Source organism: Salmo trutta, chromosome 26 (assembly GCF_901001165.1).
Source record: "Salmo trutta chromosome 26, fSalTru1.1, whole genome shotgun sequence".
NCBI classification, from domain to species: Eukaryota; Metazoa; Chordata; class Actinopteri; order Salmoniformes; family Salmonidae; genus Salmo; species Salmo trutta.
The window spans coordinates 14,202,839-14,215,832 of NC_042982.1; the positions used below are offsets into that span (position 1 = coordinate 14,202,839).

Consider the following 12,994-nt stretch of genomic DNA (forward strand, 5'->3'; position numbering starts at 1 on the left):
GTGTATTTGCATGGGGATCAAACAGAGAGGAGGAGAGGGAGAGGGCACAATAGTGGTTCGGGGAAAGGATTAGCACACCCATTAAATATATTTCTCTGTGAACAGCTCCTGCATGTTAAAGGGATACTTCAGGGTTTTGGCAATGAAGACCTATATCTACTTCCCCAGAGTCAGATGAACTCTTGAACAGGCCTACCATTTGTATGTCTCTGCCTGCAGTTTGAAGAAAGTTGCTAACAAGCGTTAGCGCAATTGCTAACTAGTGTTAGCGCAATGGCTGGACGTCTATGGTAACTGCTAGTATGCTAGTAGACACCATAGACTTCCAGTTATTGCGCTAACGCTGGTTAGCCTTGGATCGCAAAACTGCCTCTAACTTCTTTCATACTGGATGCAGAGACATAATGGTATCCATGAGTTCATCTGACTGGAAGTAGATAAAGGGCTTCATTGTCAAAACCATGAAGTATCTCTTTAAAAATGATGACCCGAACCTTGAGACTACTTACCATAGATTGCCACTCTATTCATCTCCAATTCTCTTTGAGGAATAGTGTGTCGATGTTGCTTCCAGGATGTAGCCTATACGCAGCCTATGCAGTTGAACATTTGGCGCGCGATTCTCACTGTAGAAAATTGCGTCAAAGCAAGATAGGAAATTAAGGACCAAATGGTCGACGGGAAAATAAACAACAAATGTTGGCCTTAGTGTCCTGTGAAAAATGTGTTCAAAGAGGCTACGACTTTGGAGTAAGAAGAAATGGGCGTATTGGGCTACAAAAGTTAGGAATATAAACTGTTGCATTTATCCTTATATTGAGAAGAATTCTCCAAATGATTACAGTTGATATTTGCGTGTTGGCATTACCATAGGAACTAGGCTACCTTTCATTTGTAAAAGAGAATGCACCCTACTACAGTCTACTTCACCTAAAAGAGAATGCACCCTACTACAGTCTACTTCACCTAAAAGAGAATGAACCCTACTACAGTCTACTTCACCTAAAAGAGAATGCACCCTACTACAGTCTACTTCATCCAAAAGAGAATGAACCCTACTACAGTCTACTTCATCCAAAAGAGAATGAACCCTACTACAGTCTACTTCATCCAAAAGAGAATGAACCCTACTACAGTCTACTTCACCTAAAAGAGAATGAACTCTACTACAGTCTACTTCACCTAAAAGAGAATGAACCCTACTACAGTCTACTTCACCTAAAAGAGAATGAACCCTACTACAGTCTACTTCACCTAAAAGAGAATGAACCCTACTACAGTCTACTTCACCTAAAAGAGAATGAACCCTACTACAGTCTACTTCACCTAAAAGAGAATGCACCCTACTACAGTCTACTTCACCTAAAAGAGAATGCACCCTACTACAGTCTACTTCACCTAAAAGAGAATGAACCCTACTACAGTCTACTTCACCTAAAAGAGAATGAACCCTACTACAGTCTACTTCACCTAAAAGAGAATGAACCCTACTACAGTCTACTTCACCTAAAAGAGAATGAACCCTACTACAGTCTACTTCACCTAAAAGAGAATGCACCCTACTACAGTCTACTTCACCTAAAAGAGAATGAACCCTACTACAGTCTACTTCACCTAAAAGAGAATGAACCCTACTACAGTCTACTTCACCTAAAAGAGAATGAACCCTACTACAGTCTACTTCAACCAGTCTAGCACATCTGATTCAGTCTGATTGTCCTGGGATAATGAAATGAATGAATCATGAATATCTATAGGCATATATAATCTAACAAAGTTTTCATTTTGTAACAATTATATTTATTTATTATAGAGCCAAATTATTATCAAAGATAATGTAAAATTCAATATTTTTTGCAATACATTTTCCTCCCAAGTCTCTCAATATAATTTTCTCAATCAATCCAATGAAACTAAGCCATATTGAAAAATGTATAGGATTCACACTCAATTTAATAATAGTAAATAAACCATGACCAAAAACATACAATTAAAAGGCAGTTTGAAAATGTATACCCGATTTTATTATTCTTTAGAACTTAATAAAAGGCACTGTATTTTCCTTGATGCTCAGTAGTTTACTCTTTAGCCTAATGGATGCATGTTCACTCCAATCAAAACTTGTGAGAAACCAAAGTAAACTTCAATTAAATATATATACAATAAATAGACTGTTTAACATTTAAACATATTTATGTAGTTATTTATACCCAGTTCAGGGGAGAACAATGCCTCTCCTTTAAAATGTCCATGCAAGTCCTTTTCTGCATTACAGCTGAGCATCTCTATGCAATAGTCCACACATCTTGTGTGTTTATAGAGAGCAATACTGAACATTTCCCATCAATACTGAAATAAGGAAAGTTGCACAGAAAAGCAACAATGGACAGCTGAATTATAATTTCTCTCCTTCCTCTCAATCTCAATCTTATTCTATATATTACAATGTCACCCCAGTAGCTCCTTGCGTTTAGACAAAGCATTGAATGAACTGCATACTGGTAATATACTGACTGTCAGCGTCAGACATGTGTGGGGCTGTCTGAGTAAGGGTCTGTCTTGGGCATGTTGAGCACCACGGCAGGGGCTTTGTAATGACAGTGTGTGCTGCTGCAGCTCACGCTGCCACAGGGCTTCCTGCTAGTCCTGTCTGATGCCAGCTTCCTGCTGCACAGGCCCTGCCAGGTCTGCAGGGTCTTGGAGCTCCACACCCACACACCACTGGTGATGCCCACCACCAGAGACATGAAGATCTTCAGCATGAACACCACGACGGTGGGCACCGACGCCTCCAGGGAGCAGTCCTCGTTCCGGCGCCCGGGGAACGACACGCACTTGACCTCCAGACCTATGAACTTCCAGTAATCCATGTTAAGCCTCTCGTAGAAGTAGCAGATGATGACGCAGGTGGCGGGCACTGTGTACAGGATGGAGTAAATGCCAATTTTCACCATCAGCTTCTCCAGCTTCTCCGTGTTGGTGCCTTCGGTTTTCATCACCTTGCGGATGTGGAATAGCGCCACAAAGCCGGTGAGGACGAAGGACGTGCCAATGACCAGGTAGCAGGAGAGAGGGATGAGCACAAAGCCGGTGAGCGCGCCAGAGTCCATGCTGCCCACGTAGCACAGACCCGTCAGCTCATCCCCTGCCACCTTCCTCATGGTGAGGATGACGATGGTCTTCAGAGCTGGGATGCCCCAGGCGGCCATGTGGAAGTAGTTGCTGTGGGACTCAATGGCCTCGTGGCCCCACTTCTTACCAGCGGCCAGGAACCAGGTGAGGGTGAGGATGACCCACCAGATGGACGAGGCCATACCGAAGTAGTAGAGGATGAGGAAGACGATGGTGCAGCCTGTGGACTCCAGCCCCTCTTGGATGATGTAGAGCTCGCCATTCTCCCGGTCGCAGGCGATGTTCTCGGCCCCGGCCACTGAGCGGATGATGAAGGCCACAGAGTAGACGTTGTAGCACATAGAGAGGAAGATGATGGGCCGCTCGGGGTACTGGAAGCGGTGGGGGTCCAGGAGGAAGGTGAGAACGGTGAAGGCCGTGGAGACAAAACAGAGTGTTGACCACACCGTCATCCAGATGAAGGCAAAGTCCTTGTCCCGTCTGGACCAGAACACGTCCACTGCAGAAGAGCAGCGAGGAGCACACGACTGGCTCTTCTCCACGTAATGGAACTTCTCTGGGTTCTCGCAGGAACCAAGACTGCCCATGGAGCGCCCGTTACTGCTACCCGGTTGCCTGGGCCGAGGGGGAACAAAAGGCATGTCCTCTCCCTTCTTGATCTCCGTCTTGGTGTCGTTCTCTGGAGCCTCCATGCACAGCGCGTTGGGGTCATTCTTGGTCGGGAGCTTGGAGCAATCCAGCGAGTCAGGCCATGCGTAGTGGAACTTCTCCATAATGGGTGAGCACTTCTGCCTGGCCTGCTCACACATGGGCCTGCAGGCTGGGATGGAGGTAGACACTTTATCAGTGCACATTGGGGCGTAGAGAGAGCAGAGGAAGAAACGGAGGTGCACATCACAGCCGTAATCCACCAGAGGTGCAAACTCATTCAGCTTGATGGCAGCCTCCTTTTGGTTTTCATGGTCCATAAAATTGGGCATTCTGGTCATGTTGTAGCCAATGCCCTGGCACATGGGAATTACTATGGGTTCGCATTTGGCTGGTCTGCCTCGTTCTAGGTCGTATGTTCCTAGCTCCACACTGTAGGCAGCAATCATGAGCGGACACCAGAGAGAAATCAGTATCTTCAAAGGAGACCCCTCCATGCTTATTTTCAGTCATATGATTAGTCTAACAAATAGTTGTATTTGTTCAGACCAAAAATGTAAATTCAAGAGGATATTTCCATATTATTTTACCATTGTAAGCACAGCCCCAAAAAGTAGCGTTAAAAATCCGTTGTTAGAAATACATTCTATGCTGGTACACAACGCAAATGCAGGTAATATATAACAAAAATAATCCCAGTAGGTAAACATTAGGCTATGATATTAAAAAAAAAAAAAAAAAAAAGCTTCTCCAGAATTAGACGTTTAAATGTTCTTAGAAGGCAGCCTCCGAGCCAATTCGAGGAAGGCAGCTCAATCTAGAAAATGAAGTTCGTAATGAAATGAGGAAATAACGGTGGTGAGCACAAATAACGTTCATTACAGAAAGTGTTTACTCCTTATCCTTGACTTCTTAGTTTTGAATAAAAACTGTTTAAAGCTGAATCGGTGCAGCTATTTGCAGCAGTAGATATATTTCACTCTACCTCGGACAACCGCTCTCCATCCATCGTTTGAGAACACTGAACTTTCTCTTCTATCTGCGGCTCTTACCCGTTGTGAGGGTGGGCATTTCCATGACGCGACGCTTCCATCTCGCACCGCCCACTACTGACCTGAGAAGCGTCTTTAAGCGCACGCACGACTATATTGATTCCACATTTCTTTATTTGGGAATTTGAAAGTGGTGAGTGAGGTTTGGATAAATGTTAATCTTATAATAGTGATCATAATCCTTAGGCAACTGTTTTGTTTATTTTTTACAATCGGCTATGTCCTATTGGGCTACCGGCTACTGAGTGGCACAGCGGTCTAAGGCACTGCATACCAGTGCAAAAAGCGTCACTGCAGTCCCTGGTTTGAAACCAGGCTGTATCACATCCGGTCGTGATTGGGAGTCCAATAGGGCAGCTCACAATTGGCCCAGCATTGACCGGGGTAGGCTGCCATCATAAGCAAGAATTTCTTCTTTACTGACTTGCCTAGTTAAATTTAAATGTCCAAATAGTTTATAAGGCATCTTATGAGAGGCTACAAATCTTCTGCTTCTGCAATGGTTTAAGTGGGTAGTGAATTGGTCACTATTTATCATACAGTATCACAATGTATATTATACTCCTTGGTATCACTAACATAGCACATGTTATGTGGTCAGTGTTTGTGCCTAAGAAAAAGACTATTGTTACCATCTAGTGGCTGAGTGGTAGGCTACAATTGCCCCCTTTGACAGCTCAAATAAGTGTTTGATCTTTTCATTCACTATGTGATATAGCTGACTACTCATGCACAAAATCCCATTGATGAGGCTATCTTGTGAAAGGCCAAAGAGAGACCAGAAAATATCAAAGAGACAGTATGATCCAACAGCTTATAATATGACAGTGACACACAGCATAATAAATGATGGTCTTGGTAAAAATATCCGACATGTTCAAAAACTAGGTGCACATTAGGCCCATGAACTAGGTGCACCTCTAACACATGATGCTACTTCTGAGATGTTTGAGCTTTCAAGGCTAAATGAAAGATAGGTATAAAATGCATCAAATATTTAAATAGGCAGCTTCACCAACACTTGAGTTTATGAAAAGGTTTCCTGAAATCAGCCACAAATATCTGAAAGAGATCTCACCAAGAAGTCATTTTAGATGTGAAGGAATGTTGGTCCATTACAGCAGTGCTTATTCTGCATCAAAGGCAATGCCCAAACCTGGATTGTCTTTGAACTCCTCTTAATCGAGAGAGGGAGGGAGAGAGAGAGAGAGGGAAGAAAAGCTTTTACTATTTTGCTTTCTTTTCTGACAAATGGTGGTGAAGGTAGGCAATAAAACCACGTATCCCCTGGTGTTATGTGGTGCTGTATCAGATTTGGCAGTTGGTAAAATATGCTGTCACTTTGCCTTCAAATTCAAATTGGGGCTTGATACTCATCTAGCCAGAGAGGAAGTGCATTCCAGACACAGAGATGTTATCTTGCTCCACGTCAGCATGATGCTTTTGGTAAATCTAGTAGGATACTTCACAGTTCTTTCATGTCATTGTTTAGCTTATGCATTCAGATGTGTTAGCCCTTCTAAAAGGCCCAGGTTTCAAAGCCATGAGGCAAAGTGACAGGGCCTAAGAGTCAAAAAGGCTTAACAAAAATATATTTATATATTTATCAAGGGGTAAAGTGCACACCGTGGAACAGTTGTGAGTCCATTTGAAATACTACTGTAGGTTCATGGAAGCCATTAGAAAGGCACAGTGACTGGAATGACCTATCAAACAGGGAGGCATGAGAGAGGTGGGGGGTGTCACCTAATCCCAGAATTGATTTCCCACTTTTTGGAAGAAAGTACAAATGTTGAGGTTAATTCTAATCCCTCATATATATATATATATATATATACACACACACACACACACACACCCCCCACACACACTCCCCCTTTTCCAATACTGCAATATAACAAAGCTTGTCATTGCCAGGTTTTTGTATGTCTTTATAATAACTAGCCTTCAAACAAACCCGCCATCTTGTATTACATACAGTAATCAGATGATCCAACATGTGGGCCTTGTAATTATTACTCCTCTTACTTATTGGTTATCATATATCAGACACCAAGCCATAAACGCACTGTGGAGAACAATGGGAGAGCTTGGCACCGCTTGGGTTGACATTACTCTCCCAGAGACACTGGCTGTCTGAGGTCGTTCTGGGTGTAATAAGAGACACCTCTCCGTTACAGATCTACATCTGGACGGCCATACTGCTCTTAATAGGGAGCACAATGGCATATAGTTGGAGGTCGGATCAAATCAAGTCACATTTTATTGGTCACATACACATTTCAGCAGATGTTATTGCGGGTGTTGCGAAATGCTTGTTAATCATGCAATTAACTCTTTGCTCATCCAGTCCCAATCCTCTACTGCTCTGATACCCTAGTCTCACCGTATAGAATGAGGGGCCATCCCTTGTAGGTTTGGGTGGGGTAGAGTGTTCACTGAATGTTTGGGCATCGCGCTCAGTTAGTTTCAGAACCATTTCAGTAGCAGGAAATATGTTATTTAATTTACTGCAGTGGGTGAGTGCAAAAGTGACTAACCCACTGTTACGCTCTACTGCTCTACTGCACTATGAATATTTTGAACTCTCATGAACAGCATTGGACTGTTATTGTCCTGCTATTCTTTAACTGGTTAAGAGAATTGTAAGAGAATTGAAAGGAATGAATTCTTTCAACATCACAACCCATCTGTGTTCTCCATCTCTCAGTGATGTGGAAAGATAATGTTCTTTACAGCTCTGGTGGTGGCAGGTAGACAAAATGAGCGAATGGATTTCTATTCCTTGTCCTCTTCTCTCATATCCCTCGATCGGGCGGGGAGGGAACAAGGCACTTAATGAGGTAGGCAAAACCCAGCACTTTTCCAAGTCAAGGGACCCAGGCAGCACAGACAGGCTCCTCAGAAGAATGGTTAGAATGTGAGGTGCCAAGCAAAGCAAATATTTTTAAAGGATTTCAAAAATAAACGGGGGTCTCAGTCCTATATGAGGGATTCATTCAAAGGGTCCAAACAAAGCATCCAACCACATTATTATGTCAAGATACGTGTGATATCAGATACTGTAGAGAAAACTAAAGGAGATTTAATATAATCTCTCTACAAACAGGGATTCCAATCCACAACCCCTGACTCTCATCTATCCTTTAACCATGTCCAAAGTGAAAGGAAGAGAGAGAATGTGTGTGTGTGTGTTTGTGTGTGTGTGTATGTGTTCGCGGAGTTATGCAATACATGTCTAATTGTGTGTGTCCATGCATTCATTCATTTGTGTGTGTTTGCGTGCGTGCATGTGTGTGTTTGCCTGTGTACGTGTGTGTGTGTAGTCTGTGACAGATATATGTAGAAAAGAAAGGTAGGAAAGGGAAGCCTGATGTTGAATAGCTCAATTTGTGAGAGTTAATCTTTCCCCTCTTGTTTTTAAAAGCTGAACTTTCTGGGCATACACACGTCTACTTTCACTGGTCCTGGGGGAGAAATGCAATGGAAAGCAATACTACTGTGTGGTCGCAGGCCTAGTGAAAGGGGAACAGGGGTGTTTTGAGTGACTGGGTGGTTGTAAGGCGGTACAGTGGGGTTAGAAAGGCTTTGGAAGAGTGTAAAGATAACTCTTCGATGGGGGTCATACAAATTATATTGGAAAGTTTGTTGTTGCAACTCGCAAACTTGGATTATTCACATTTCTGTGGACGGGTAATAGAAAAACTATGCCTGTTTGCCAAGGTCGTATAACTGGAGAATATGTTATATTCTGCTTTCCTGGAATATGAATTCTCAGCAGGCATTCTCCGTTATAGTGAATCCTAGGCTTGGTTAGATTTCGCTATGGGTCGGAGTGCAGGAGTAAACTACTCCAGTGTTAAGGCTGAGGTGGAAGGACTAAAATTGGACCGGAAGGGAATGGAGCCAAGAAGGTCAGGTGTAGCTATAAAGTAATAAGCAATATTCCTAAATCAATGTAAAACTAGCATTTGCCACCTCTCTTCAAAAGACCTGTCACGCACTGCTTTAAAAATTCCAGACATAGTAAAAACGATACATCTCGAATGAACATTAGTTTCTAATATCCCCTCTAAATAACTTTCTCTCTTTTGTATTTTAGAATGAACCTGGGTTTGAGAGAAAAAAAATCAGAACACCTTACTAATATTGTTTTTCACCTCCTTTTGCCCCCAGAACAGCCTCAATTTGACTACAAGGTGTTGAAAGCGTTCCACAGGGACACTGACCCTTGTTGACTCCAATGCTTCCTACAGTTGTGTCAAGTTGACTGGATATCCTTTGGGTGGTGGATCATTCTTGATACACACGGGAAACTGTTGAGCATTAAAAACCCAGCAGCATTGTATTTCTTGACACACTCAAACCAGTGCGCCTGGCACATACTACCATACCCCGTTCAAAGGTACTTAAATATCTTGCCCATTCACCCTCTGCCCATTCAATCCATCTCAATTGTCCCAAGGCTTAAAAATCCTTTAACCTGTCTCCTCCCCTTCATCTATACTGATTTAAGTGGATTTAACAAGTGACACCAATAAGGGATCATTCACTTGAATTCACCTGGTCAGTCTATGTCATAGAAAGAGCAGGTGTTCCTAATGTTTTGTATACTCAATGTACTATCAGAGTGGCATGAAGCAGTAAGTAAGTTATTTCCTTATCTCGTCGCTAACAAAATGGAGGCTACGTTTCGTCGCCCTCCCAGCCTTGCTGTGCCCCACTCACCTCTGAGGAGCCGCGATCATCAGATAGCCTGTTCTATCTCACTCTCTCTCACACTAGTCTCTTAAATCACCGTCACGTCAAGGCTGTGAATAGCGGACCAATAAGTTCAATTAACACCCAAATACTCTGAATCCGTGCCCTTCTGGCCACCCGTCACCACCTTCCCGGGGCGGCTTCTCGGGTCTCAGCACATAAGAGAGCACCGCCAGCCCCCGGACCCTTGCCACAACTCCCCAGCCCCCTCCCCCATGTCACACACTCAACCCCCCTCGGCGCCGTGGTCACACACACTGACACAGCCCACCTATTTATACATCACAACCTGGCAGCGTACATGGGGAAAACAAGGCCTCTCTAATATCTATGTGTCCAGTACTCCTTCTTCAATCATACTTTCCCACTTTGATGTCTGGGGAGATAAAAGGACATCAGAGGACTTGAACTATATCTGAGGATTTCTATATAGTGAAAGGTTGACAGACAGGTCAACAAGCCAATCATGTGGCGATTGAATGACATAATTTGCCCCCACTCCCTTCCTATTGGTGTAAAAGTCTGGAAGACTATGCCATGGCAATCAAAGCCATCAGAGTGTTCTCACAGATCCTGTGAAGATCCTCAGTGTCTCCCTTAATCTTACAGAGAGGTACAATATCATAGAGATAGATACTATATCAGTGTAATCTCTCATGGTTGTTATCACCTATGGCCTAGCACCATCTCCAGCTGGAGGAAAATGGCAACATTGAGGCAAGGGGGTAAAGGAATAGAGGGCAGAGGGAGGGATCAGCTGGAGGACAAGCAGTGGGTGGGACGGCATCTATCTTTGAACCCTCTTCTCAGACCCCCCACCCAGACCCCCTCTCACTCCTGCCCCCTAAGGATTACCAGCAAGTTTGATTGGCCAAACAAGGCCTATTAATAAACTGTGTGTGTGTGTGTGTGTGTGTGTGTGTGTGTGTGTGTGTGTGTGTGTGTGTGTGTGTGTGTGTGTGTGTGTGTGTGTGTGTGTGTGTGTGTGTGTGTGTGTGTGTGTGTGTGTGTTAACACGCATGTGTGTGAGGTGGCGCTTTGCGTGTACATGTGCAGGAGGAAGGGGTTGGTTACAGAGTCAAATGACATAGGGACCAATGTATTGTGCTAACGTGTTTCTATACTGGACTAGACTGTCAGGTCCTTACACTATAAATGGGGGTAGTGGCACCTGCCACCAACATCTCCCGGAGAGGAACGTGGGTTGTTTCAATCCATATCTTAAACCTTGATAATTATTTGAGAATCAACTATTATATTACAGAGTAACAACAGAAAGAGAATCAACATGGATATGTGTGCATGACTGTATGGCACATGAGCAGCATAGACTATTTTAATGAATATATACAGTGCCTTCAGAAAGTATTCATAAAGTTATTCATACCTGTTGACTTATTCCACATCTTGTTGTGTTACAGCCTGAATTCAAAATTAATTAAATAGATTTTTTTTCTCTCACCCATCTACACATAACACCCCATAATGACAAAATGAAAACATGATTTTACAAAATGAGATACAAAAATATTCACATGCTCGAATCACCTTTGGCAGCGATTACTAATGTGTTGTTTTGGATTTGCCGCAAACATAACGCTTTGTACTGAGGACAAGAAGTTAATTGCTTTGCAATTTTTTTTGCAATATTACTTTAGTGTTTAGTAGTCGCTGCTTTTGCAACAGTTAATAGGGATCCTAATAAAATACCCCCCAAAATATTGTTGCAACAGGTTTTGGAATATGTTTGTTCTGTACTGGCTTCCTTCTTTTTCCTCTGTCAATTAAGTTAGTATTGTGGAGTAACTACAATGTTGTTGATTCATCCTCAGTTTACTCCTATTAGAGCCCAAAAAACTCCTGTTTTAAAGTCACCATTGGCCTCATGGTGAAATCTCTGAGCGGTTTCCGTCCTCTCCGGCAACTGAGTTAGGAAACAGGCCTGTATCTTCGTAGTGACTGGGTGTATTGATACACCATCCAAAGTGTAATTAATAACTTCACCATGCTCAAAAATATATTACATATCTGCTTTTTTATTATGTTTTTACCCATCTACCAATTGGTGCCCTTCCTTACGAGGCCTCCCTGGTCTTTGAGGTTGAATCTGTGTTTGAAATTCACTGCTGGACTGAGGGACTTTACAGATAATTGTATTTGTGGGGTACAGAAATGAGGTAGTCATTCAAAAATCATGTTAAACACTATTAGTGCACACATAATGAGTCCATGCAAATTATTATGATGTGACTTGTTAAAGAAACTTGTTACTCCTGAAATGATTTAGGCTTGCAATAACAAAGGGGTTGAATACTTATTGACTCATGTAACGGGCGTCGTATAGAGGGGACCAAGGCGCTCATGATTGCTCATGATTATACTTTAATGAAAACTAAACACTTTTACAAAGAAACAAAACGACAGCAAACCATTCTGTCAGGCAACAGACAACAAAACAGAAAACAACTACCCACAAACACAATAGAAAAAAACTACTTAAATATAATCTCCAATTAGAGGCAACGAGGACCAGCTGCCCCCAATTGGAAATCAACCCAAAAATCCCCAACATAGAAATAGAAAACTAGAACTTAAACATAGAAATAGAAAAGATAGAAAACCACCCAAAACACACCCTGTCACGCCCTGACCTACTTTACTATAGAAAATGTCATCTTACAAGGGTAAGGATGTGACAACTCAAGATATTTCAGCTTTTCATTTTTTATTAATTTGTATCAATTTTGAAAAACATAATTCCACTCTGACATTATGTGGTATGTGTGTTGGCTAGTGACAGAAATATCAATTTAATCCATTTAAATTCAGGCTGTAACCACAAAATGTGGAAAAAGTCAAGGGGTGTGAATACTTTCTGAAGGCACTGTAGTTTAATATAGAATCTGTTTAGTTGGGTCACACCGGACTGAAGGGCTCTCCCAATCTTAGTATAAAAGCCAACCGTTTTGCATAGTCCAAACCTCCATAACAGCTGCATTCATCCTCCTTTCATTTCCCTTGCCATAATCAACACATGTCTGCCACGAGGCACTGGTTGTGAGGTATAAGGCTAAACCTGGGCTTACTTTGAACAGCTAATAGGCTCATCCATCATGATGAAATGAGAGGCTCCTCTTCTCTCCTATCCACCACTAGTCCTCTCCATCTCATGTCCGCCAGCCACTAGTAATACTGCAGCCAACTAGAGCACCCAAAAGTACATGCTTCAGGGGAATTTATTTGGAACTTCTGTTACCAGACCAGGGTGTCTTGCTTTCTTTTTTATTTTGAGTGAACAAGGAGGCCTTCATGCTGAACATAATTTATCCAGTGTCTCGTTTCGGGGGGAAAAACTCCAGAAATTAAGTGGAGGGAGAAAAAAGGTCACTGTGGTTTTGAAA

The 12,994-nt window shown here is 42.6% G+C and overlaps 1 protein-coding gene across 1 annotated transcript; it reads right to left on the reverse strand.

Annotated features, from left to right (window-relative positions):
* Window positions 1-1,777: 1,777 nt before the first annotated feature.
* On the reverse strand, window positions 1,778-4,806 carry LOC115163206 (frizzled-9). The gene has a single exon (XM_029714905.1). It carries the CDS (start codon window positions 4,275-4,277, stop codon window positions 2,523-2,525), a length of 1,755 nt encoding a protein of 584 aa, XP_029570765.1. The 5' UTR covers window positions 4,278-4,806; the 3' UTR covers window positions 1,778-2,522.
* Between the last annotated feature and the right edge of the window lie 8,188 nt (window positions 4,807-12,994).